This window comes from Garra rufa, chromosome 25, assembly GCF_049309525.1.
Source record: "Garra rufa chromosome 25, GarRuf1.0, whole genome shotgun sequence".
In the NCBI taxonomy this organism is placed as follows: Eukaryota; Metazoa; Chordata; class Actinopteri; order Cypriniformes; family Cyprinidae; genus Garra; species Garra rufa.
This window is the reverse complement of record NC_133385.1, coordinates 31,916,557-31,943,449: the sequence shown is the minus strand read 5'-3', so window position 1 is coordinate 31,943,449 and position 26,893 is coordinate 31,916,557. Positions and strand designations below refer to the sequence as shown.

The window sequence follows — 26,893 nt, the reverse complement described above, 5'->3', positions numbered from 1 at the left end:
GAAATAACTGGTGTATTTTATTTTATTTTTTTGCTGTATGCGATATTACTATATTTCATCTTTGTTTCATCTATTCACTAATATTTTTTCCCCCACGAGTGAATTCAGTTGAGAGCTGCTGTGACTGGTTCATGCAGCGAGTTGTTGTGAATCAGTCCAGTTCAACCAGATCAATCAATTCACTTTAAAGAATAAGTTCAAAAGAGCTATTCATTAATTAGTCTGATTCTTAAGTTCAACTCACTGACTCAGTGATCCAGTCATAGCAGTTTTCGAGGTTACAACTTACTGGCGGGCTAACAACCTTTAATTAAATATGACATCACTGCTGAACTTTTTTTTTATTATTATTATTATTCCAGATCACAGAGAGAACAGAATCCTTGAATCGATCATTAAAGAAGAGGTGAGTTCATTCATCAACATAAAATTAGTAACAAGACTTTCTCTACGTGACATTCTTGGCTTCAGTGAGTTTGCTATAAATGGCAGATTCTTGACAAAAACTTACAAGTATGTTGGCAAACTGGCTGTTGTCTGAAAGTAAATATTGACATAGGTGGCATAGGTCACTGTAATACTTTGTTAGTCCATCACCTTGTCAGCAATGATTTATGGGTCGGCTAACTTTTACCAGATGTGGAGTGTATGCTTTTTCTTACGATGTTATGGTGAATTGAAATAATAATTATCACCATATACATAATGTTATATCTTATTTTTTACTTTGTTTCATGTTAAATGGTTGTAACTGGTTTAATATGTAAATATTATGTATATTGTTAGAATATATGGTAGCCTTATACACATCATAAGAACATATGTGACCCTGGACCACAAAACCAGTCTTAAGTCGCTGGGGTATATTTGTAGCAATAGCCAAAAATACATTGCATGGGTCAAAATGTTTGATTTTTCTTTTATGCCAAAAATCATTAGGAAATTAAGTAAAGATCATGTTCCAGGAAGATTTATTGTAAAATTCCTACTGTAAATATATCAAAATGTAATTTTTGATTTGTAAAATGCATTGTTAAGAACCTAATTTGGACAACTTTAAAGGTGATTTTCTCAGTATTTTGATTTTTTTGCACCCTCAGATTCCTGATTTTCAAATAGATGTATCTCGGTCAAATATTGTTCTATCCTAACAAACTATGCATCAATAGAAAGCTTATTTATATGATGTATAAATCTCAGTTTTGTAAAATTTTATCTTATGACTGGTTTTGTGGTCCAGGGTCACATATTGTTAATGCATTTTGCATGTGTTCATGTCAGTATAATTTATATATTATATCTGTAGTATTTATTAATATTTTGAATTATATTTTCAGTTTTATTTGAATTTGTTTGACTGATTTTGTATTCATTTTTTATATTTCTATATACTTTATTTCTAAATGCTATATGGTTTATGTCAGTTTTAGTAATTTTAGTAGTTCCAACTTAACTTTTATTGGTTTTACTTTTACTATGTATATTTCATTTTATTTTGGCTTTATTTCAATAACATTTTTTAAACGTTTATAAGCTTTTTTTTTTAAACATGCACTTATCGAGTTTTTTTCTTCTTCCTGAAACAGTAACAGTTTCAAGAAGACCCAGAGACCTGTACTCCTGCCCAAGATTGATGACAAACTGGAACAATACACCCATGCAATCGAGGTTCATTTAACAGCCTTTTATTTTGCTATTATGTATTATAGTCAAAATGTGTACAATAAATCCTTGTTTTAGTATCTAAAGCTTGGTTTAAGAACTCTTAGTCAAACCATTATTTCAAGATGCCTGTCTCTGACAGCATTTGAATAAATGGATCAGATGGTTTATATTTAGAATAAGTAAATGGGATTTTTTCATACCTCCTCCGGAGACAGTCTATTGTTACATTTGCATTTTCTTTACAAACAATTTATCACTCTGGCTCACTGAGACTGTCCTAATGTGTTGCAGATCTCATCTAAAGAAGCAAAGATGACTAAAGCAGCAGCAGTGGACATGCCCAGTGTCTCTGCCCCTGTGGCCTCCAAAAAAAACATGTTTGAAGCAGGAGAAGCCTGGAGTCCAAGCAGCCCAAAAGGAACACCTATGAAGGTCAGAAGTTACTCAAAAAATTAGAGATTTTAAATATTGTACTGGTTGTTCTCACAGTTTAATTTAAGGGCACTGCAGCTTTCAAAGACGATAAAATCGTAAAAATGGTCCATGCTCTGTACTTCAACTATGTATGGGAGTAATAGTAGAGGAAGTATTCAGGAAAATGTCAAACTAATAAGAAATCAGCTGTTTCATAGCAGACCTTTTAAATATTATGAAGGAAAACAGTGATGTCAGGGCACTTCTATTATTGCTTTGAATGAGTCTCAGATTGTGCAAGTATTGAGGTCACGAGGCCCAGCGTTGCAGCGGCGGCAGCGTGAGATAGGTCATGTAGTCATGTAGTGTGGAACAACATCTGCTCTTTACACTTTCACATTCAGACACACCCACACTATTGGCTTGCCACAGTCTGACGCACTTAAACAACTTTCAATGGTAAGCCGTTGTGTAGGAATTCTTGTGAAATGTTCGATAATCAGTCATAACCTTATGAATTTTGCTTCACCGCTTCACCAACATACTAAGTCAAAACTAAAATTATTCAGTTTTGATATATACAGTTGAAGGCAAAAGTTTACATACACCTTGTTACCAAAATAGGAGGGTTCACAGAAAATGCATGTAATTTTTTTATTTAGTACTGACCTGAATAAGATATTTCACATAGAAGATGTTTACACATAGTCCACATGAAAAAATAATAGTTGAATTTATAAAAATGACCCTGTTCAAAAGTTTACATACTCTTGATTCTTAATACTGAGTTGTTACCTGAGTGATCCACAGCTGTGTTTTTTTTGTTTAGTGATAGTTGTTCATGAGTCCCTTGTTTGACCTGAACAGTTAAACTGATTGCTGTCCTTTAGAAAAGTCCTACAGGTCCCATAGATTCTTTGGTTTTTCAGCATTTTTGTGTATTTGAACCCTTTCCAACAATGACTGTATGATTTTGAGATCCAACTTTTCACACTGAAGACAACTGAGGGACTCATATGCAACTATTAGAGAAGGTTCAAATGCTCGCTAATGCTCCAGAAGGAAAAACGATGCATTAAGAGCCGGGGGTGAAAAATTTTGAATGGAATGAGGATGTGTACTTTTTTTCTTTTTTTGCCTAAGTGTAATTTTTATTTTATTTAGTACAACCCTTCAGAAGCTACAGAATATACTTACATTTCCCCCAGAAGACTAAATAAGTTCAATTTGCTCTGATCTTCAATTCAAAAAGTAAAAGTTTTCTCTTCAAAAAGTCAATTAAAAAAGTTTGCTCTTATATATGCATAATTTTTCATTCTGGAGCATCAGTGAACATTTGAACCTTCTGTAATAGTTGCATATGAGTCCCTCAGTTGTCCTCAGTGTGAAAAGATAGATCTCAAAATCATAAAGTCATGGGTGGAAATACACAAGAATGCAGAAAAACCAAAGAATTTGTGGGACCTGAAGGATTTTTCTGAAGAACAGCAGGCAGTTCATTACAAACAAGGGACTCATTAATAACTATCACAGCTGTGGATCATTCGGGTAACAACACAGTATTAAGAATCAAGTGTATGTAAACTTTTGAACGGTGTTATTTTTATAAATTCAACTATTATTTTCTCTTGTGGACTATATGTAAATGTCTTTTATGTGAAACATCTTATTCAGGCCAGTACTAAATCAAAAATAACATGCATTTTGTATGATCCCTCTTATTTTGGTGAAATAATTAACATTTTGCAGATTCTGCAAGGTGTACAGTTCCCCTTCGGGAACGTCGAGCTGCGTCACTCCGCTTTGGGAACGCCTCCAGCGTGCCCAAGCTCTGAATCACGTGTGAAATCAGTCCAATAGAGAGTTACGTATGACGTCACGGACGGGGTGACGTCAGGAGCCAGGAAGCTATAAAGCACATGCGGTGAATGCAGCCGGCAGCTTCTGTCTTTCAGTCGCGCTCTGTGTGAATTGTTTGTCTGTTAACACTGTTTTTGAGGCCAGTTTGCTTCACTTTTATTTGAGTGTTAACATAGATAGAGATGGGCGATAGCAAGCGTTTTAAGAAGTGTATTCCTCCGTGCCAACGTTACATCACGGCCGAGGATACACACGCTATGTGTGTTGCTTGCTTGGGAGTGAGGCATGCCCAGTCAGCCTTTGAGGAGGCTGACTGTGTGCATTGTTTGCGGCTTCCCCTCCGCACGCTTCGCTCCCGGAGGGCTCTTTTTGAGGAAGGAGCCCTCACCAGCGTTCCTCGCGGATCAGGTCCCGCTTCGGCTGAGGCTGAGCGGCGCCTGCATTCGTGGGGATCGCAACTGGATCTGGTATCGAGTTTGGAGACGGGCGAGCCCCTTTCTCCATCCTCCTCTGCCAGATCCATGCCTCTCTCTGGCGTAGAAGCCCGCTCGTCGGTTTCTTCTCGCCAGGAGGAGCACTCGCCGCTGCGTCTATCTTCCTCTGAGGAGGGAGATATGGATGTAGGCGAGCAGGCTGGAACCACGCCCGCCCAGCCACTCGAGTACGAGGAGTTAATGGAGGTGATCACCCGTGCTGTTGCCAAGCTCAACATCAGCTGGCCAGACGTGGTGACTGGTGAGCAGAAACCGACAAAGTTAAATGAGCGGTTTCTGCGCCCAAAAGCCCCACCTCCACGCCGAGGTCTGCCATTTTTCCCCGACCTCCACACTGAGGTGTCGAAGTCGTGGGGAAAGCCATTTTCGGCCCGTGTTCACGCTCAGTCTGCCTTCACATATTCCAACGTGGTGGGGGCTCGTGAGCACGGTTACGGGACGATGCCTCAAATCGAACAGACGCTTTCTAGCTATCTGTCCCCGAGTTCAGCATCGTCCCTAAAGACCTCGGCACTCCCCAGCAAGCCTTTAAGAACAACATCTTCCTTGCTGGGGAAGGGCTACTCGGCAGCAGGTCAGGCCACAGCCTGCCTTCACACCATGGCAGTGCTGCAGGCATACCAGGCTGACCTGTTGAAAGAGTTTGATGAGGGCGAGGACGGGGCGGCGGTCGATGTCAGCGAGCTGCGTCGTACCGCCGACCTTGCTCTGCGAGCCACCAAGGAGACCGCCCGTGCCATTGGGCGGTCTATGGCAGCCATGGTGGTCGCAGAGAGACACCTCTGGTTGACCCTGTCGGATATGAGAGACCACGACAGGGCCGTCCTGCTTGATGCCCCGCTTGTGCAGTCTGGCCTGTTCGGCGACGCGGTTCCCTCCGTCGTCGACAGGTTTCAGCAGGCTCGTCAACAAGCGGCGGCATTCCAGAGGTTTCTTCCTCGCCGCTCGAGCTCTGGGGCTGCTGGACGGGAGCAGCCCCGCCCGAGTGCCCGCTCCTCGTACCGAGAGGAACAAAAGCGGAGCGTTGCTACGCGGACTCCTCCTCGACATCAGGGGTCCCGTAGGCGCTCTAAGTCGGGGGCTTCTAAGCCTAAGGACGACCTGAGGGCCGTCCTTCAGGCGAAGAGGTCCTCGGCAAAGAAGCCCTGACGCCAGTGGCTCTGGGCTTCAGAGGGCAGGCCCCCCTGGGCTAGTAACATCTCCCCAGTGCCCTCTGGAGATCCGTTTGCTAACCCTGCCACCTCAGGTGCTTCAGGGCGCAGCGGTCTCCCGCGGTTTGTCCCCCCTGCATCCGCCCGTTCGCGTAGCGGGACAGGGGGACTCGCAAGCTCTAGTACCACCAGAGGTCAGCCTCGAGAGGCTGATTCCCTTAGTAAAGCATTTGGCAGCGTGGCAACTTCTGCCAAACGTGTCTCAATGGGTCCTGCAAACAGTAAAAAGAGGTTACAAAATTCAGTTCGGCGCTCGGCCGCCGCCCTTTCAGGGGATCACCACTACGGTCGTGGCCCCTCAGCAGGCTCTGGTGTTGGAACAAGAAGTAGAAACCCTTCTGAGGAAGGAGGCCATCGAGGTGGTCCCTCCTCATCTTACAGAGAGCGGCTTTTACAGCCGCTACTTCATAGTTCCAAAGAAGGATGGAGGGTTACGTCCTATTCTAGATCTCAGGCTGCTCAATCACGCAGTGCTGAGACTCAAATTCAAGATGCTTACTATAAAGCAAGTCATCTCTCAAATCAGGTCCGAGGACTGGTTTGTCACGATAGACCTCAAGGACGCTTATTTCCATATCTCCATCCTTCCACAACACAGGAAGTTCCTCAGGTTCGCTTTTGGGGGCAAAGCTTACCAATACAGAGTTCTTCCTTTCGGTCTAGCACTCTCACCCCGGACTTTCACCAAGTGTGTAGATGCTGCGCTGGCTCCTCTGCGACTCCAGGGCATCCGCATATTAAACTACATAGACGACTGGCTCATACTAGCGAAGTCGAGAGAACTGGCGGTTCGACATCGAGATGTCGTTCTCGCCCATATGAAGTCTCTGGGGTTAAGACTGAACGCCAAGAAAAGTGTTCTTTCTCCAGTTCAGAGAACCACTTATCTCGGTGTAGTCTGGGATTCAACCACGATGCGGGCACAAATGTCTCCCGCTCGGGTAAAGTCAATCCTCCATGCAGTCATGAGAGTCAAAGAAGGCCGATCACTCACTGTAAAGCAGTTTCAAGTACTGCTCGGTCTCATGGCAGCTGCGTCCAACGTGATCCCTTTTGGCCTGCTGCATATGAGACCATTACAGTGGTGGCTCAGAACCAAAGGGTTCTCCCCGAGGGGCAACCCATTCCGTTTGATCAAGGTCACGCGGCGCTGCCTTCGTGCCCTGAACATTTGGAAGAAAGTTTGGTTTCTGTCCCAAGGCCCGGTGCTGGGAACTCCTTGTCGTCGTGTAACACTAACGACAGATGCTTCGCCCACCGGGTGGGGAGCGGTCATGAGTGGCCACTCAGCCCAAGGTCTGTGGAGCGAGCACCATCTCAATTGGCACATCAATTGCCTGGAAATGCGTGCTGTGTTTTTAGCTCTAAAACACTTCCTACCAGACCTCACAGGGCACCACGTGTTAGTTCGCACCGACAACACATCAGTGGTCGCCTACATCAATCATCAGGGAGGTCTGCGTTCGCGCCCCTTGAACAAGCTGGCGCGCCAGATCCTCCTGTGGTCCCAAGGGAAGCTCCTCTCACTCAGAGCAGTTTATATCCCTGGACATCTCAATGTGGGAGCAGACGTCCTGTCGAGACAGGGGCTGAGGCCCGGGGAATGGAGACTCCACCCAGACGTGGTGGAAGTCCTCTGGAAGAAGTTTGGGAAAGCCCAAGTGGATCTTTTTGCGAGCCAGGAGACAACACATTGTCCCCTTTGGTTCTCTCTGTGTCATCCAGCTCCCCTGGGTCTGGATGCTATGGTACAGGCGTGGCCGAGGCTTCGCCTGTACGCATTTCCCCCGATCGCTCTGCTCCCGGGAGTTCTGGAAAGAGTGCGCCAGGACGGGATTCGCCTCCTGCTGGTGGCCCCGTTCTGGCCGGGTCGAGCCTGGTTCTCAGACCTGAGGTCTCTCCTAGACGGCCCGCCATGGGAAATCCCAGTCAGGAGAGATCTCCTCTCACAGGCAGGAGGGGCAATTCTGCACCCTCGCCCAGAGTTGTGGAAACTGTGGGCGTGGCCCCTGAGGGGGCACGACTCCTAGATTCCGGTCTCTCGACTGAGGTCGTTGAGACCATCCTTCAATCCAGAGCTCCCTCTACGAGAAAGACGTACACCAGGAAGTGGAATATGTTTGTCGCCTGGTGCAGGCAGCACCAAATCGAACCAGTTCACTGCCCGTTGGCTTCAGTGCTGGACTTCTTGCAAGCCCGCCTCTCGGCTGGCAATGCTCATTCTACTTTGAAGGGCTACGTGGCGGCCATAGATGCCTTCCACGCTCCCTTCGGTACTACTTCCCTTGGAAGACTTCCCCTGGTGTCACGATTTCTCCGTGGTGCACTGAGGCTGAGGCCCCCGTTGCGCTCACGTGTCCCTACGTGGGACCTGGCCGTGGTACTTGAGGCTCTTTGCAACCCTCCGTTTGAGCCTATGGAAGCAATTTCGGACAGGTTGTTGTCCTTTAAGACTGCCTTTCTGCTGGCGATCTCCTCTCTCAAGAGAGTGGGTGATCTACAGGCCCTTTCAGTGGCCCCCTCCTTTATCGACTTTGCCCCTGGAATGGTCAAAGCGTTTCTGCACCCTAAGCCGGGCTACTTACCCAAGGTGCCGTCAGCAGTGCCACGGCCCGTAGTGCTTCAGGCCTTCTGTCCTCCCCCATACACGGAGCCGGAACAGCAGAAGCTTAACTGTATGTGTCCAGTGCGAGCACTGGACACATATGTCCACAGAGCTGCCCTGTGGAGGAAGACGGACCAATTATTTGTGTGTTTTGGTCCTCACAATAGAGGTCTTCCAGCTTCTAAGCTGACTCTAAGTCGGTGGATTACGGATGCCATCTCAACTGCTTACAAGTCCTCTGGTCTTCCCTCTCCTTTGGAAGCCAAGGCGCACTCGACCCGCAAAGTTGCGGCGTCCAAAGCATTCATGTCAGGGGTCCCCCTGCAAGATATCTGTAACGCTGCGGGATGGTCCACGCCGCTTACATTTGCCAGGTTCTACGAACTGGATCTCCCCTATACTCCGGGCTCTATGGCCCTCCTCTCTGACGCTCCCTCTACGAGCAGAGCTGTCTAATTGTGTTTTACTCCAGCAGACTCCTCATGCTTGATAGCAACAACTACACTGGGCTACTTTCGCCCTTCCCAACGGGGGCTGGAGATATCATCTTAGGCTACTTTCGCCTTTTAAATACGGGCTACTTTCGCCCTCTACCCCGGGCTACTTTCGCCCTTTTCGCCACGGGCTACTTTCGTCCGTTGGCAAGTGAGACCCTCGTTTCACTCGGGCCACTTTGGCCCTTCAGACAAGCTGACACTATCTGCTCTGGGCTACTTCCGCCCATATATTCAGGTGGGCTAAGGCCCCCTCTTCTACCAGGGGCTACTGTCACCCCCTTTTAACACGGGCTACTGTCGCCCTCTACCTCGGGCTACTTCCGCCCTATTTCCAGCACGGCTGAGGCCGCAGTGTCATGCTTGGCAGCATTTATACTCTGGGCTACTTTCGCCCCTTACTCTGGGCTACTTTCGCCCTTTTCCACGGGCTACTTTCGCCCGCTTGCGAGTGAGGCTGAGGCCCTCGCATCACTCGGGCTACTTCCGCCCTGCTGATATCCATTCACGGCTGAGGCCGCTTTATGCTTGAGAGCAACTATACTCAGGGCTACTTTCGCCCCTTTTTTTGACGGGAGAGGCTGAGGCCTTCGCTCCATTCGGGCTACTTTCGCCCTTCTTCTAAGACGGCTAGGGCCGCACATTACTCAGGGCTACTTTCGCCCTTCTTTCATGGGCTACTTTCGCCCTTCTCTCTCCACCCGCTCCACACAGAGCAGGGCTTGGAATTCTGGCGGCGTGGGCATATCGTTCCCAAAGCGGAGTGACGCAGCTCGACGTTCCCGAAGGGGAACGCCTCGGGTTTCGTATGAAACCCTAGTTCCTCTAGGGAACGAGACGCTGCGTCGCTTACCACAATTCTGGCATCCCTGCAGCGCTCCTGGTGGCAGAAGCTGCCGGCTGCATTCACCGCATGTGCTTTATAGCTTCCTGGCTCCTGACGTCACCCCGTCCGTGACGTCATACGTAACTCTCTATTGGACTGATTTCACACGTGATTCAGAGCGTGGGCACGCTGGAGGCGTTCCCAAAGCGGAGTGACGCAGCGTCTCGTTCCCTAGAGGAACTAGGGTTTCATACGAAACCCGAGGCGGTCCTTCTCAAAAAATTAGCATATTGTGATAAAGTTCATTATTTTCTGTAATGTACTGATGAACATTAGACTTTCATATATTTTAGATTCATTACACACAACTGAAGTAGTTCAAGCCTTTTATTGTTTTAATATTGATGATTTTGGCATACAGCTCATGAAAACCCAAAATTCCTATCTCAAAAAATTAGCATATTTCATCCGACCAATAAAAGAAAAGTGTTTTTAATACAAAAAAAGTCAACCTTCAAATAATTATGTTCAGTTATGCACTCAATACTTGGTCGGGAATCCTTTTGCAGAAATGACTGCTTCAATGCGGCGTGGCATGGAGGCAATCAGCTTGTGGCACTGCTGAGGTGTTATGGAGGCCCAGGATGCTTCGATAGCGGCCTTAAGCTCCTCCAGAGTGTTGGGTCTTGCGTCTCTCAACTTTCTCTTCACAATATCCCACAGATTCTCTATGGGGTTCAGGTCAGGAGAGTTGGCAGGCCAATTGAGCACAGTAATACCATGGTCAGTAAACCATTTACCAGTGGTTTTGGCACTGTGAGCAGGTGCCAGGTCGAGCTGAAAAATGAAATCTTCATCTCCATAAAGCTTTTCAGCAGATGGAAGCACGAAGTGCTCCAAAATCTCCTGATAGCTAGCTGCATTGACCCTGCCCTTGATAAAACACAGTGGACCAACACCAGCAGCTGACATGGCACCCCAGACCATCACTGACTGTGGGTACTTGACACTGGACTTCAGGCATTTTGGTATTTCTCTCTCCCCAGTCTTCCTCCAGACTCTGGCACCTTGATTTCCGAATGACATGCAAAATTTGCTTTCATCCGAAAAAAGTACTTTGGACCACTGAGCAACAGTCCAGTGCTGCTTCTCTGTAGCCCAGGTCAGGTGCTTCTGCCGCTGTTTCTGATTCAAAAGTGGCTTGACCTGGGGAATGCGGCACCTGTAGCCCATTTCCTGCACACGCCTGTACACGGTGGCTCTGGATGTTTCTACTCCAGACTCAGTCCACTGCTTCCGCAGGTCCCCCAAGGTCTGGAATCGGTCCTTCTCCACAATCTTCCTCAGGGTCCGGTCACCTCTTCTCGTTGTGCAGCGTTTTCTGCAACACTTTTTCCTTCCCACAGACTTCCCACTGAGGTGCCTTGATACAGCACTCTGGGAACAGCCTATTCGTTCAGAAATTTCTTTCTGTGTCTTACCCTTTTGCTTGAGGGTGTCAATGATGGCCTTCTGGACAGCAGTCAGGTCGGCAGTCTTACCCATGATTGCGGTTTTGAGTAATGAACCAGGATGGGAGTTTTTAAAAGCCTCAGGAATCTTTTGCAGGTGTTTAGAGTTAATTAGTTGATTCAGATGATTAGGTTAATAGCTCGTTTAGAGAACCTTTTCATGATATGCTAATTTTTTGAGATTTTGAGGTTTTCATGAGCTGTATGCCAAAATCATCAATATTAAAACAATAAAAGGCTTGAACTACTTCAGTTGTGTGTAATGAATCTAAAATATATGAAAGTCTAATGTTTATCAGTACATTACAGAAAATAATGAACTTTATCACAATATGCTAATTTTTTGAGAAGGACCTGCATGTAAACTTTTGACTTCAACTGTATGTGATTCTGTAAGTGTTCTCATTTAGAAACGGTTTTATATTTTTAGGATGCAGACTGTGTGAAAGTGGGTGTAGCAAACCTGATCAACCATTGGGTGAAAGGAAGTCCAGAAGGCGGGAACAGAAACTCCCCTTCCACACCATCTGTAAGTCTATTAATGAACCTTGGAAATGTTTAAGATGGTAACCAATGTGTTGGGCAGAGTTACATGTATTTGTCCCATGATGAAATAGAATCGGAATAGAGATTTTTTTTTTTTTGAAAGACTGAGCCGTTTCAATGTGGAAATGAGTATATACAGTAAAATAACAAAGAGGTACATTTATGTTGCCCCCTTTTGGCAGAATGAGCTACTGCAACTTTACATATTTTCCCTTATTTTCACCAAATCCAGTTAATCAATCATCATGTCCAGAAAAACAGCAATGATCTTTGATGTGGATGTGTGGTTTCTAATGTTAGTGGTTAAGGCCTGAAGAAAAAAACCTTAAGATCATTACATCCAGATGTAATGAACATTGTTTGTATCAAACGTAAGAGCTTTGGAAGACAGTCTACATGATTGCATTTTAACTTTGGATGCTAGATTATGACACCTGGTTTATGTCAAACAAATAGATCACCCAAAGTCATTTACTCACCCTCATGTGATTCCATTATTTTCTTCTGTGGAAAACAAAAGGAGTAATTCTGAAGACTGAAATGGTTTCTTTTCCATGCAATTGAAATGATTGAGGACTGATGCTTTCAACTTTCTAAAAGGACAAAAAAAGCACCATAAAACACATTTTACACAACTTATATGCCAAGTCTTCTGTGAGAAACAGAGCATTTTTAACCATTTTTCATGGAAAATCTTAATATAACCCATAGCTTGCCTCATTAATTAAAGTTTATGAGAAAGTAGCCATGCCCAAGTTTCAACGAGTCTGTTTCGTTTTACATCGCCCTTAATATCAAAGAATCAACTAAATGACTCAATGATCTGGTCAGTCTGTCAGTGAATAATGAGGTCAACTGTTCAGCAGATATTGGCAGTACAACAGCAGATTTAGAAGAATAAAGTCATTTTAAACAATGCTTTCAAATGTTAATTTCCAGGATGTTAAACCTGGAGATGTTCTTCAGAAGAAGAACATGTGGGAAATTATTGGAGAAGGTTCTGCAGCCGAGAGGTCAGGACTGGGAGGAAAGGTAAATATTCACATAAAAAGCTGAAAATGATTGGTTGAGAATGAATCTCTCGCTTAATACGTCTTCTTCTACTCACCTTTTATATTTTAGGGCTCCTCCTCAGGTAAACAGTACAAGTTTGTTGTGACAGGCCATGGAAAATACGAGAAGATTTCCAAGACTGGTGATCATTACAGTGCCTACCCGAATGGAAAATCAGGTGAGACGCTTTCTTTTGTTTTACATAATTTAAAGCTAATAAAACTAAGAAGGCGTTTTAGTGTCAAAAAAAAAATAAAAATAAAAAATAAAAAATTACGAGATTAAAGTTATAATATTTAGAAAATAAAGTAAAAAAATATGAGAATAAAGTCAAAATTACGAGAATAAAGTTGAAGTGTTTTGAGAATAAAGTCGAAATGTTTTGAGAATAAAGGCAAAATATTGTGAGAATGAAGTCAAAATTATGAGAATAAAGTTGAAATATTTCGAGAATAATGTCAAAATAACAAAAATAAAGTTGACGTGTTTCGAGAATGAAGTCAAAATGTTTCGAGAATAAAGGCAAAATATTTTGAGAATGAAGTCAAAATTATGAGAATAAAGTCTAAATATTTGAGAATAAAGACTAAATTATGAGAATAAAGTCAAAATTACAAGAATGAAGTCGAAGTGTTTCGAGAATAAAGTCAAAATGTTTAGAGAATAAAGTCAAAATGTTTCGAGAATAAAGGCAAAATATTTTGAGAATAAGTTAAAATAATGAGAATAAAGTCGAAATGTTTCGAAAATAAAGTCAAAATTACAAAAATATAGTCAACGTGTTTCGAGAATAAAGTCGAAATGTTTCGAGAATAAAGGCAAAATATTTTGAGAATAAAGTCAAAATGTTTAGAGAATAAAGTCAAAATGTTTTGAGAATAAAGGCAAAATATTTTAAGAATAAGTCAAAATAATGAGAATAAAGTCGAAATGTTTTGAAAATAAAATCAAAATTACAAAAATATAGTCAACGTGTTTCGAGGAGAAAGTCAAAATGTTTTGAGAATAGTCTAAATATTTTGAGAATGAAGTCAAAATTATGAGAATAAAGTCTAAATATTTGAGAATAGTCAAAATTACAAGAATGAAGTCGAAGTGTTTCGAGAATAAAGTCAAAATGTTTAGAGAATAAAGTCAAAATGTTTCGAGAATAAAGGCAAAATATTTTGAGAATAAGTCAAAATAATGAGAATAAAGTCGAAATGTTTCGAAAATAAAATCAAAATTACAAAAATATAGTCAACGTGTTTCGAGGAGAAAGTCAAAATGTTTTGAGAATAAAGGCAAAATATTTTGAGAATGAAGTCAAAATTATGAGAATAAAGGCAAATATTTTGAGAATGAAGTAAAAATTATGAGAATAAAGTCGAAGTGTTTCGAGAGTAAAGTCAAAATGTTTAGAGAATAAATTCGAAATATTTCGAAAATTAAGTAAATTATGAGAATAAAGTTGAAATGTTTAGAGAATTAAGTCAGAATTATGAGAATAAAGTCAAAATGCTTCGAGAATAAAGTCAAATTGTTTCGAGAATAGAGTCAAAATGTTTAGAGAATAAAGTCAAAATTATGAGAATTTGTAGCAATTACGAGATAAAGTTATATTTTGAGAGTACATTCTAGCCTAAGTATTTACTTTAATACTTCAATCTTAGTAAAGTTAAAATAGTAGTACATCTCATAATTGGTACAACTTAATTCTCGTAATTTTGACTTTATTCTCAAAATATTTTGACTTCATTTTCATAATTTTTACTTTATTCTTGAAATATTTAGACTTTGTTCTGATATTTTGACTTTTTTTTCTCAAAATATCTAAACTTTTTTCTCGTAGTTTTTCGACTTTATTCTTGTAATTTCGACTTTATTCTCAAAATATTATGACTTAGAGCATAAATACTCTTTGAACAACTTGGAAAAGACACAAAAACCCAAACTGACTCACATAATTCCCTGTGTCTTATGAGATATTAAGAGTCTTAAGACATACTGAAATCATCTCACTTATGTAATTGTTCTAAATCAAAATGTTCTTGAAATAATAATATCACATAAAAAGTTAAGATGATATCTCAAGTAAACTTTGGAGAGCTAATATCATTTGAAGTAGGCTATATCTGAAAACCCTAGAAAATTATTTTACAAACAAACCACAGCAAGCTGCAAACACAATGCAAATGTTTTCATTCAATGGCTACTGTCATAAAAGTCATACAAAACATTCTCTCTCAAAACAGGTGTTTTATTAAAAAATATATATAAAATAACATTAAACCTAGTACAGTGCACCTTAGAATGCAAAGCAGTATACACAACAGCATCAGTAAAGAGAAAATGTTCTTGGTTTCTGCAACAAAAGAGCAACATGCAAAAAAGGCCAAGCCTACAAACTTAACATTACCTAAGCCTGAAATGAAAACATGCATGAGTTGGAGTTGACAATTAGCCTTCACTGTTATTCACTTAATTGCACTGAAGCAAACAGAGCATTTATATTTGAGCCCATTTTAAGGCTCCATCAGTGAAAGCTCTTTGTCAACACTAAACACCAAGTAGAGCAGCAGAGCAGTGTGCGCCATGCCTTGCTTTCAGTACTAATAAGGCTTAGAACAAATTTCCAAAACTTAGCATACTTACTGTATACATCTCTTTCTTATACTATATCTTATTTCTTTCTTCCATAGTTCACCCGTTTCACTTGCCCACCCACCTTTTAACTCGCACTCAGTTGTCCCTGCACCTTCAAAATCATACAATAGCAATTTATCCCTCAACACCATGTTTTCTTGTATATATCCTCACAAATTTGTTTTACGCCCATTAAGCACCATAGAATACTGGTTGTGGAGAAATTTTGCTGAGAAAAAGGTGTGGTGTATTTTATTGTAATTTTAAAAAAGAATACCATAAAGTAACTTGAATGGATAGTTTACTTGAAAATGAAAAGTACCCCACGATTTACTCACCCTCAAGCCATACTAGGTGTATATGACTTTCTTTTTCAGGACGAATACAATTGGAGTTATATTAAAAAATGTCCTGGCTCTTACAAGCTTTATAATGGCAGTGAGGAGAGGTTGAGATGTTGAAGCCTAAAAAATTTGCCTGTTTTTTATTAATAGTACTCCACACTGCTCTGAGGGGTTCATAAATGCCTTCTGAAGTGAATCAATGTGTTTGTGTAAGAAAAATATCCATATTTAAAACTTTGCTCTCTTGAATACACGTATGGCAGTTAGCGGAAGCTAGAGATTACAGTCTATAAAGTTTAAATGAATGATTTTCTGACACAAATGCATTGATTCACTTCTGAAGGCCTTTATTAACCTTTTTTTTTTATAATGGATGACTGAACTTTGTTGGTCTTCAAAATCACATCTTCCATTCACTGCCATTATAAGGCTTGGAAAAGCCAGAGTATTTTTTAATACAACTCTGATTGTGTTCGTATGAAAGTCATATAGTCCTAGGATGGCTTGAGGGTGAGTAAATCATAGGGTAATTTTCGTTTTTCCTATTCCTTTAAAATAATAATAATAAAAAAAACCTGCATATATTTTACATTTCCACATCCAAAGACAATCTTTTTGCTTAGATGTTCTGTCTTGGAGCAGGCTTGAATGATATCTCTTTTCTCTTTTTCTTTTTTTGGCGAAGATATTCAGGGATGTAAGTTTCATCAAAATATTACCATATTTAACATGCTTATAAAAAATGTCGAGATGAGCTTTGAAAGTCTTAGGCAATAAACTTTAATTTAAAAGCTTCAAAAGATATGATTTGTTCTTTATTCAATATTCTATTTAGCTTAAATGGTTAATGCCAATTGACAAGTAGGCAATTACCTACTGCAAATAAGTTATTGTGCATTTTACAGATAGTATTTTTTGTTTACTTGCCAGTTGACCTGTTAGAAAGTTATAAAAGCATATGTAAAGAAATGGACTGGATGATAAACAGAACTCTACCATCGCAATGAAAGCTAACAACAACCTTGCCCATTATTTATATGTTACCCAGTCAGACATCAGTGATTTAAAAAACACTGAAGCCTCTGGCTGTTCTATTAAAGTCTTTTGGTTCTTCTTCTTTATTTTTGCGGCCTATGAGTCCCATTTCAAAAACTGTTGCAATCTTTGTCGCTGGTCGCGAAGCTGCCTCTTTTAGTCGCCTGGCATCAAACCGCGGGCTGTACAGGAGAACTGGCAAACGATGCGCAAATGTGGGAATCTCTTGTGACGTCTTCTGTTCTGCCTCCATCTTCTTTTGCTCCTCAGTTTTATTGGCTTCAATTTGTTGCATTATACTCTCTTTGGTTGAGAACATTTGGAAGAGGACAGCATCCCACATTTTTGTTGCCCTTGGGGAGTCTCTACTGTCCTCGCTCTCACTAGGCTTAGCTTCGGCTTCAGACTTATTTTGCATTTCACTTACATTTTGATCAGCGCTGGCAGGGACATCTTTATTTGACGTGGGATCTGCCTCTGGAAACTTGGGCTCCTCTGCTTCAACCACCATATGTTTCTTAAGGCGAGACCAGCCACTGAGTTTCGACTTCATGCCTTTTGGTTTCTGCATCATCTTCAAGAGAGGCTCTGCAGTTGGGGAGGAGCCTTCCTCACCCTTCTCCGTCTTTTTCACTGCAGACTTGATCTCCTGTTGGGGACTAGGTTTTGCCTCCACTTTGTCAACCTTTTCAGGTTCAGCGCCCTTTATTTCAAGGTCCTTTTGGTCTTCTTTTGGTTTAGCCAGTGGCTTAACCACATCTTTAACCTCTCCTTTTTCAGGAGGTTTTTCAGAAGAAGCAGCTTCAAGCTTCTGCTTCTTAATTCTCTCTAACAAAGACATTTTTGCCTCTGTTGGCTTCTCTGGTACTTTGGTTGTTTCGGGTTTACCTTCTGGCACCTTTGGAGGTGCTGGCTTTCCCACATCTTGGCCAGATAATGGCACAGCCTTACTTTCAGGTTTCGGAGTTACCTTCACAGCTGGAGGGGTTGGTGTCATTTGGGAAAGTCTGGGAGATCCATAAGTTGGAGTTCTGACTCTTGGTGTCACTGTGCTTACTGTCTTTGCTTTTTCTTCTGATGGTGGTGTGTCAGCGACAGATACCACAATAGTTGGAATTTTAACATCAGGAATTTTTGCTTTTAATTCTGGCACAGTTGGCTTGGGAATGTCCCTTACGGAGTTAGCTTCTGGCTCAGATGCTGCCTTTGGAACCTTTAGAGGTGGAGCCACCTGGACGTCAACTTGTTCTTTAGGCTTTACCTCAGACTTGTCATTTGTCATGGTCACAGTTTCATCCGGTTGAGGTACTACTGGTTCCTGTTTTGGAAGGTTAGTTGCCTCTACACTTGGAAGGGCAGTTGGTGTAGAAATGCTAAAACTGGGTGTGTAACTCTTTATTCCTCCATGGGCAACATATTCAGCGGGAGTCAATCCATAATATGCTGGTTTGGATTTAGGTGCTGTTGGTGTTTTGGGTCTTTGACCTACAAATGTAGGGACTCTAGATAACGGTTTTTGATACCCAACTGAAGATAAACTAGGCTGTGCAGGTTCAGTCTTGAGTGTTGTTGGGGTTTCAGCCTTTGGCTGCTCATTTGCTTTAAGGTTTGGGCTTTCCTGTGTTTGGGTCTTTGGCTTTGATGACTCAAGTTTTGACAGGTTTTCTGTGGTCTTATCCAGCTTTTCTTGTAAGGGTTCAGTTGATTTGACATCTATGTCCCCATTTTGTAATATTTCTGAATGACTGGTGTCATTCACTTGGTTTGCTATTTTATGCATTTCATCTTGTGGACCAGTCAAACTTGAGGTTGGCGTTTTGGATCTTCTGCCCTCCATGTGCACAGGAGATACAGCAAATAAAAGTGGGTTTGGTCTTGAAATCTCAATTACAGATACTCTAACACGTGACACACGATCTGAGGGTGTCTTGGGTCGCCCTGTAAATGTTTTTGGTGAGGTAAAGTCATATGTAGGTGTCTTTACTCTTGTTGGTGTTGTAGCCTCCTTTGCCTCGAGTGTTGGAGTTGTATCCTGTTTTGTCTCAGGTGTCGGTGTTGTGTTTTGCTTAGTCTCTGAAGGAGTACTGACCCTTTTGATGTCAGAAGATGGAATTGTCTCTTTCTTGACTTCAGAAGTTGGTGTTTGGCTTTTCTTAATTTCTGAAGTTGGGGTAATCCTCTTGACTTCAAATGTTGGAGTTGAAACCCTTCTGATCTCTCTGGTTGGTGTTCTGTCTCTCCTTATTTCAGATGTTGGAGTCACTATCCTCCTAACCTCAAATGTTGGTGTTGGGCCTCTCAATAACTCTGCAGTAGGTGTTTTACTCCTTGTTGGTGATGCATGAGGTGTTCTCACACTTATAGTCTTTGCTGTGTAATTGGTGATTTGAGGAACTTCAAACAATGGTTTTGCTGTTCTAGAAACATTCAAAATGGTTGGCTGAGGGCTTAGAGATTTAGAGGTTACATGAGTGGTAAGATTTGAGCTGACCTCCACTCTTTGTGAAGTTTGTAGAATAGTGACCGGAGCAGTAGCAAGTCCTGGTACTGGTGAAGCTGTGTATGGAAATGCTGTAGACAGGTTTTGGGGAGCTGCATATGGTTGTGGTGAAAACCTTGCCGTCTTGCCGTAAGTGAATCCTCTGTGATGAGGATAAGGAGACGATACATGCTGATACAGTGGTCGGACATTGAAGCGTGGGTGTACCGTGCCAATGTAGAAAGGTGTCTCTGGAGTCTTAGGAGGAGTTGAGTGATCACTGTGCTCCAGGTCAGGGCTCGCTTCATTTACTGGAGAGAGGCTTGAGCGGAAGGGGACCGATGGTTGTGAGGCCTGGGCTGCAGCTTTTTTCTTCGCCGTCTTTTTGAGGAGTTTCTGGAGCCGGACATTTTCTTTCCCAGGTTTGGGAAGCAAAGGTGGGGGGTACTGCTGGGAAAGCAGGCCTGCCTGGGCAGCGTTGCCAATATTGACAGCCATTAAATCTTCAGCCCCTGAAACAAATAAATAACAGATAGTGTGTACTTTAAACACGACAATGATGAATGTTCTTGCTATTAATAGTAAAAAAAAGGTGCAAACCATTCCAAAAATGGGCAAAAACGCTTTGTTCACTAATATTGTTGTTTTCTCTCTTTTTCAGGTGAATTTTTCCAGTGATCGCTTGTGAGGAGTTCAGCAATAATTCAGCAATAACATCTTTCCTGATTCACCAAGAACACATATATACATTAACATATATGTATTACAATATTTCAAAAAAAATTTCAAAACATAAGGAAAAAACAATTACACTACATTGTATGTCCTTTAGTGTTATTCTTTTTTTAAGATTTATGTTCCATTTCAACTGTTCTAATGGCATGGCTTTGCGACGTCTTTCTACAATGTATTTGTCGCATACACAATGTAAAAAGCAAACTTATTCTCAAAAATCTGACAGAATATAAAGTCATAGTTTCTTTTCTTTTTCCTCAGTATTTTCTGCAGTATTTGTGCTGACATTATGCCATCTTCTAACAATGTATGAGTATGAACTGAATGTGAATGTCGAATCAAAGTTTTGATTTTTGTCAATTGTTTTTATATTAATTATCTATGCTATTTTTATACCATGACGCATTGTTACATTTATTGAATAGTAGATGAACAGTAGAATAATCCAAAAACATGTTCCAAAATTCCTGCAAATGATTCTTATGCATTTTAAGCCACAACCAATCTTTTAACAGTTAAATTTTAGTACAAATATGACATTGATATTCTTACCTCTCTGCTCTTGTTCTCGCATAATTGACAACACTTTTTGGTTTTCAAGAAAACACTGGAATTACTCCATTATCATATTTATAATATTAATATAAACATGTTTGTTTAGTTATGAGCATTTTGCTGCCCAGTGGTATTGAGAAAATGGTTGGTTAAAATAAGAATGTCATTTATAGGCCATTGCAACTTTTATTTTCAATAAATTTGATATTTTGTATGATTCTTAATTTGGATTTCGACTGCTTGTTCTCAATGTAAAATGGAAATATCAGAATAGTTATCACCTGATACAATGTCTCAGTTAATGGCAGTAAACTTCCACAACACATCTAGGATAGCTCCTTGGCCTAATTTTAGGGTGAAAGCAAATGAGCAAGTCATCTGCTCCATGTCACAGAGTGTGGTGCCACTTTCCACCCTCATCATAAACCAATGCCAAAAGATCTGGAGGCCGTCACTGCTTTAGCCATAGGTGGGGCAGCTACATTAAATTACATAATAAATCACTGAAAATTTACTACCAATCAGATTCAGTGGTTTCTGTTGACGCACAACCTAAGATCGTATATCACAGCTTCTAAGTTTTTCATACTGTATTGATGCATAATGTATTGATATATTTATTAGAGATTAAGATAATAGATATCTTCATGATTGAGCCGTATGGACCTTTCCTGGCTCATTTATGCAATAATATAAATATAAAGAAAGCAATTTTGGAAAAGCATACATATAAGAATAAATCTCTCTAAATTCAGCTACATTTATGCTTAAAAAATGCCACTGGAGAAAGAAAAAAATCAGTATATATTCTTCCAAAACAAGTTTTAGTATAAGCACTTTTTCATCTTATTTTAGGAATATTTAGATGTTTGACTACAAAATACAACAACTGACTACAAACTAAATCTAGTTGACTTAGGAACTATTTTCGAAAGTATAAAATACTGAGCAAAATTACTTTATTGTGTTCATATAACACAACCTTTTTGCAATACTGCAAATGTGGGCCACCTGTAAAAGCTTGTAAAAGAAGCCTCCAGCCCTGAGTGACACGAAGAGCCATATGAGAGGAGGTCATCCTTTTAAGGCCCTGGTAGGCTGGGCAGTTTGGAAAATTTCCAAGATGTAAGTTCAAAAGAGGAAAGGGCAAGAATAGCAAAGCGGTAAAATCATGCACTGCATAATTGCTTCTAAGCAACCACCTGGTGAAAAAAGTCATTGTACATGTAAAAGATACATGCTCTGTGGTGATACGCACACGCATGTGCTCAAAAAAGATAACTTACCAAGAGATGACTGTGACAGAAGACAGTTGAAGACACTTCAGACAAGGTCCCCTGTAAATATAAACATGCATGATTTATTATACATGTTGTTTAAAATAAGCAACTGCATTTGAATAAAAATACTGATTAAAAAAAATATAATTATTATTAATTTTAGCTTAACAGTGTTACATTACAATCCTTGTTGCACTTGTCAAGCTAGCCTGCAACAAACTGCTGAAGCCTTTTCCCAAAGGACAGCCATGGCATGCACTTCCACACTAGGCATTCATATAATAATAACCAGAAGACAAAAATATCACACTTCAAGCAGATTTTTCTGGTTTTATACCTGTTTGTCTGCTGTTCAGGGGTGTCCGGCGGCTGCCTGCTTGTCCCAGCTTGGACTGTCAGAACGGGAGACTCATGTTGAGTTCAACTATTCCCCCTTCCTTCAAATGGAAGGCACAGGCTCCATAGCAGTCCAAAAATAAAACCCTGAGTCCGTTACTCAGAATGCATGGCGAGTGGTGACGGTGTAGAGGGAACCGTCAGCGAAGCAGGGGGGATCCAGGTCACCTTAGATATCACCAAGTGTCCCCCTCCCCCATGACACCAGATACACACCCTTATTCACACAATCTATAAGTACAGCGCCCCCTACAGTCAAGAAGTAGCAGTTGTTTCTTGTTGTCCAACTCTTTAAAGTAGACATTCATCAAATTTGTCAAACAGGATATTAAAAAAAACATTTCATGTTGATTGCAAATGAGCACAACGTGTGATTACACTTGGATGAAACTTAATCCTGTAACCTAACTAAATACAATTCCTTCTCAAAAAATTAGCATATTGTGATAAAGTTCATTATTTTCTGTAATGTACTGATAAACATTAGACTTTCATATATTTTAGATTCATTACACACAACTGAAGTAGTTCAAGCCTTTTATTGTTTTAATATTGATGATTTTGGCATACAGCTCATGAAAACCCAAAATTCCTATCTCAAAAAATTAGCATATCATGAAAAGGTTCTCTAAACGAGCTATTAACCTAATCATCTGAATCAACTAATTAACTCTAAACACCTGCAAAAGATTCCAGAGGCTTTTAAAAACTCCCAGCCTGGTTCATTACTCAAAACCGCAATCATGGGTAAGACTGCCGACCTGACTGCTGTTCCCAGAGTGCTGTATCAAGGCACCTCTGTGGGAAGGAAAAAGTGTGGCAGAAAACGCTGCACAACGAGAAGAGGTGACCGGACCCTGAGGAAGATTGTGGAGAAGGACCGATTCCAGACCTTGGGGGACCTGCGGAAGCAGTGGACTGAGTCTGGAGTAGAAACATCCAGAGCCACCGTGTACAGGCGTGTGCAGGAAATGGGCTACAGGTGCCGCATTCCCCAGGTCAAGCCACTTTTGAATCAGAAACAGCGGCAGAAGTGCCTGACCTGGACTATAGAGAAGCAGCACTGGACTGTTGCTCAGTGGTCCAAAGTACTTTTTTCAGATGAAAGCAAATTTTGCATGTCATTCAGAAATCAAGGTGCCAGAGTCTGGAGGAAGACTGGGGAGAGGGAAATGCCAAAATGCCTGAAGTCCAGTGTCAAGTACCCACAGTCAGTGATGGTCTGGGGTGCCATGTCAGCTGCTGGTGTTGGTCCACTGTGTTTTATCAAGGGCAGGGTCAATGCAGCTAGCTATCAGGAGATTTTGGAGAGCTTCATGCTTCCATCTGCTGAAAAGCTTTATGGAGATGAAGATTTCATTTTTCAGCACGACCTGGCACCTGCTCACAGTGCCAAAACCACTGGTAAATGGTTTACTGACCATGGTATTACTGTGCTCAATTGGCCTGCCATCTCTCCTGACCTGAACCCCATAGAGAATCTGTGGGATATTGTGAAGAGAAAGTTGAGAGACCCAAGACCCAACACTCTGGATGAGCTTAAGGCCGCTATCGAAGCATCCTGGGCCTCCATAACACCTCAGCATTGCCACAGGCTGATTGCCTCCATGCCACGCCGCATTGAAGCAGTCATTTCTGCAAAAGGATTCCCGACCAAGTATTGAGTGCATAACTGAACATAATTATTTGAAGGTTGACTTTTTTTGTATTAAAAACACTTTTCTTTTATTGGTCGGATGAAATATGCTAATTTTTTGAGATAGGAATTTTGGGTTTTCATGAGCTGTATGCCAAAATCATCAATATTAAAACAATAAAAGGCTTGAACTACTTCAGTTGTGTTTAATGAATCTAAAATATATGAAAGTCTAATGTTTATCAGTACATTACAGAAAATAATGAACTTTATCACAATATGCTAATTTTTTGAGAAGGACCTGTATTTACGGAAGCCTTGGACGAAGAGTAATGGTTAGTATAAAAAGCCATCTGATTTGATTACAGCAAAAGAGCTCCTGTGTTGAATTACAAACGTCAATCTTTCGGGCATCTTTGTACCTGGGACCACGAAACCAGTCATAAGGGTCAAGTTTTTGATTTATAGATAATCTGAAAGCTGCATAAACAAAGCTTTCCACTGTTTGTTAGGATAGAACAATATTTGGATGAGATACAACTATTTGAAAACCTGGAGTCTGAGGGTGCAAAAAAAATCTGAATATTGAGAAAAATGCTTTTAAAGTTGTCCAAATGAAGTTCTTAGCAATGCATATTACTAATCAAAAAAAAGTTGATATATTTACAGTAGGAAAATTACTAAATATCTTCATGAAACACTTTACTTAATATCCTAATGATTTTTGACATGAAAGAAAAATTTATAATTTTGACCCATACAAAATATTTTTAGCTATTGCTACAAATATACCTGTGCTACTTATGACTGGTTTTGTGGTCCAGGGTCACATTTGATGAAGCTGACATTTACACTTTTTATGTTATAAACAAGAAAACCATGAAACACAAATTGCGGTGTGTATATGCGGTGTGGTGAAATGCACCAATCCTGTACTGTATGCAAAGTGATGTAAAAAGTTTCACCAGCTCACCAGTGTTATTTACATTTTTAAATATACTATTTAATATAATTAATGATTATTTATGCATTTTTATTGGTACATCAATGAATGTGCATCAACAACAGAGAATAAAGTTGAGTAACAAAGTCACATCTAATTATTGAATGGCATTTTAATTCAATTATAGACATGTATTTCTCTATTATCAACCTCATGTATTATCAACATTTACAATGAGAAAAGGAAACTCTATCTGTATGAAACACTTCCACCAGTTGGAGTACAACAACATAATTTCAAAAAATCAAACATAGTTTCATATCACTGAAGACTTCCTAACACAACATATGAGGACTTGGGAGTGAGCCCTGGAGAACACCCACAAAACTTTTTCTGATGCATCTACCCATGTTGAAAATCCCACTCACATTCATCCCATTCATAATATGTGTTAATTGTGCTTATGTAGTACCACTAGTGTTGTTTTTGGCGGCCGATTTTAGTTTTAGTTTTAGTCTAGTCTTTGTGTGAAGCTGTCATTTTAGTTTTTATTAGTTTTAGTCACGTTCATACTCTTTTTAGTCAAGTTTTAGTCGACTAAAAGTCTGAGCATTTTAGTCTTATTTTAGTCAGAATTACCCATGACTATTTTCGTCTAGTTTTAGTCGACGAAAACTGATGACATTTTAGTCTAGTTTTAGTCGATGAAAACTGATGACATTTAGTCAATTTTTAGTCAATGAAAATTGTATTTTAGTCTATTTTTAGTAATGCAATTTTATTTAACCCAGTCAATATAGTATAAGTACCTAGTAGTATAGACGAAATTAAAGTTTTCTTTAGCCAAACCCATTTCAAACAAGATTATTATATTATTGTTACCTTATAAGCTCAAGAATACATCCATTCCAGACATGGAAGATGCTCTAATTTGAAATGACAACATTTATTTTACCTACCAAACATGTTAGAAGTACACACATAGATTGAAATAAAATAAATAAAATAGCATCACATGACAATGCCAGAAAAAAAATATATATTCAAGTTTAACAAACGTGACTGCTTCTTATTCTGATTCAAAAAACACAACCCCCTTGCACAGGTTTCAAGTGTCCTTCACTTTTTTATTAAGAACAAATCATAATACAAATAAATGTACATGTGTAGTTTTGTGCATGTTCATTTTGTAGTGATACCCGCTTCGAAAGCACTTCTAATTAATAATAATATTAGTCAATTTAACAATATTCCTAATGTACTTTGATCATCTATGGCTACACAAATCATGCTTGTACTTTTAAAAGTTTATTTACAGATTAATTAATTTGTGTAAGTAAAATATTTCTTATGGTTTTCGTAGCACAAATTGATTCATTTTATGAAACTGTCAAAAAAATCGCTTTGACATCTGGGACGCTAAAGAAACGTTTTCCACCTTTGACCACAAGATGTCATTAGTGTACAACGTGTTGAAAAGCTTCGAGTAATGAAGCTTTTTGCGATACAGTTGAGGGGAACACTTTGGTGCTTCGAAAAGCTTCATTTTCCCATCATTATTAAAAAGTAGGAAAAAATGTGTGTCGTTTCTTCTTTTTCTCCCAAAGACGAACCACAGCTGACCAGCCATCGGTCCGTTTCTCTGTGTCAGACTTAACTTTGTCTGTAGTCGTCTTCTATCTAGAATAGATAATGCCGCGGGTGGGGCTTGAGAAAGTGACGTCGCCTGCGGTTTAGTCTAGAAGGGATACAGCTCTGGCTACTGGCCATGCGCACATCAATCTAAAGTTATAACATTTCGTTTCGTCTCGTTTTCGTCACCGAAAATGAAGAGACATTTTAGCATAGTTTTTATTTTGTAAACCACATTTAGTCTCGTTTTTATTCGTCAACGATATTGCATTATACATTTTATTATAGTCATCGTCACATGACCAGCATTTTCGTTTAGTCTCGTCTCGTTTTTGTCACGTGATAAAGGTTCGTTGACGACTATATTTAGTCATAATTTTCGTTGACGAAAGCAACACTAAGTACCACAGCAAATTAGGGATGCACCGAAATGAAAATTCTTGGCTGAAACCGTAAACCGAAAAAGAGGAATCCAAGGCCGAAAACCGAAACACCGAATTATGCCAATTATTAGTACCATTGCATTTATGGCTATGACTGTGTACTAATTTTAT

The 26,893-nt window shown here is 40.5% G+C and overlaps 2 protein-coding genes across 3 annotated transcripts in view; one reads left to right on the top strand and one right to left on the bottom strand.

Moving 5' to 3' along the window:
- The window catches only part of lsp1a (lymphocyte specific protein 1 a), a 58,361-nt gene extending 37,685 nt beyond the window's left edge, over positions 1–20,676 (top strand). For both annotated transcript variants that reach the window (XM_073831430.1, XM_073831429.1), the window contains exons 7-13: positions 363–406; positions 1,587–1,668; positions 1,957–2,097; positions 11,511–11,609; positions 12,566–12,658; positions 12,749–12,857; positions 19,824–20,676. In XM_073831430.1, the coding sequence (XP_073687531.1) occupies positions 363–406; positions 1,587–1,668; positions 1,957–2,097; positions 11,511–11,609; positions 12,566–12,658; positions 12,749–12,857; positions 19,824–19,840 (585 nt within the window). In that variant the 3' untranslated portion in view covers positions 19,841–20,676. The remainder of the gene's footprint in view (positions 1–362; positions 407–1,586; positions 1,669–1,956; positions 2,098–11,510; positions 11,610–12,565; positions 12,659–12,748; positions 12,858–19,823) is intronic.
- On the bottom strand, positions 16,413–22,258 carry prr33 (proline rich 33). The gene is made up of 3 exons (XM_073831428.1): positions 22,070–22,258; positions 21,739–21,789; positions 16,413–19,674 (listed from the first exon to the last, which is right to left on the bottom strand). The coding sequence occupies exon 3, from the start codon at positions 19,658–19,660 to the stop codon at positions 16,712–16,714; it is 2,949 nt and encodes a 982-aa protein (XP_073687529.1). The 5' UTR covers positions 19,661–19,674; positions 21,739–21,789; positions 22,070–22,258; the 3' UTR covers positions 16,413–16,711.
- Between the last annotated feature and the right edge of the window lie 4,635 nt (positions 22,259–26,893).

Excerpts from the sequence above, each read along its gene's own strand:
- prr33 (XM_073831428.1), bottom strand. The coding sequence starts at position 19,660 with ATGGCTGTCAATATTGGCAACGCTGCCCAGGCAGGCCTGCTTTCCCAG.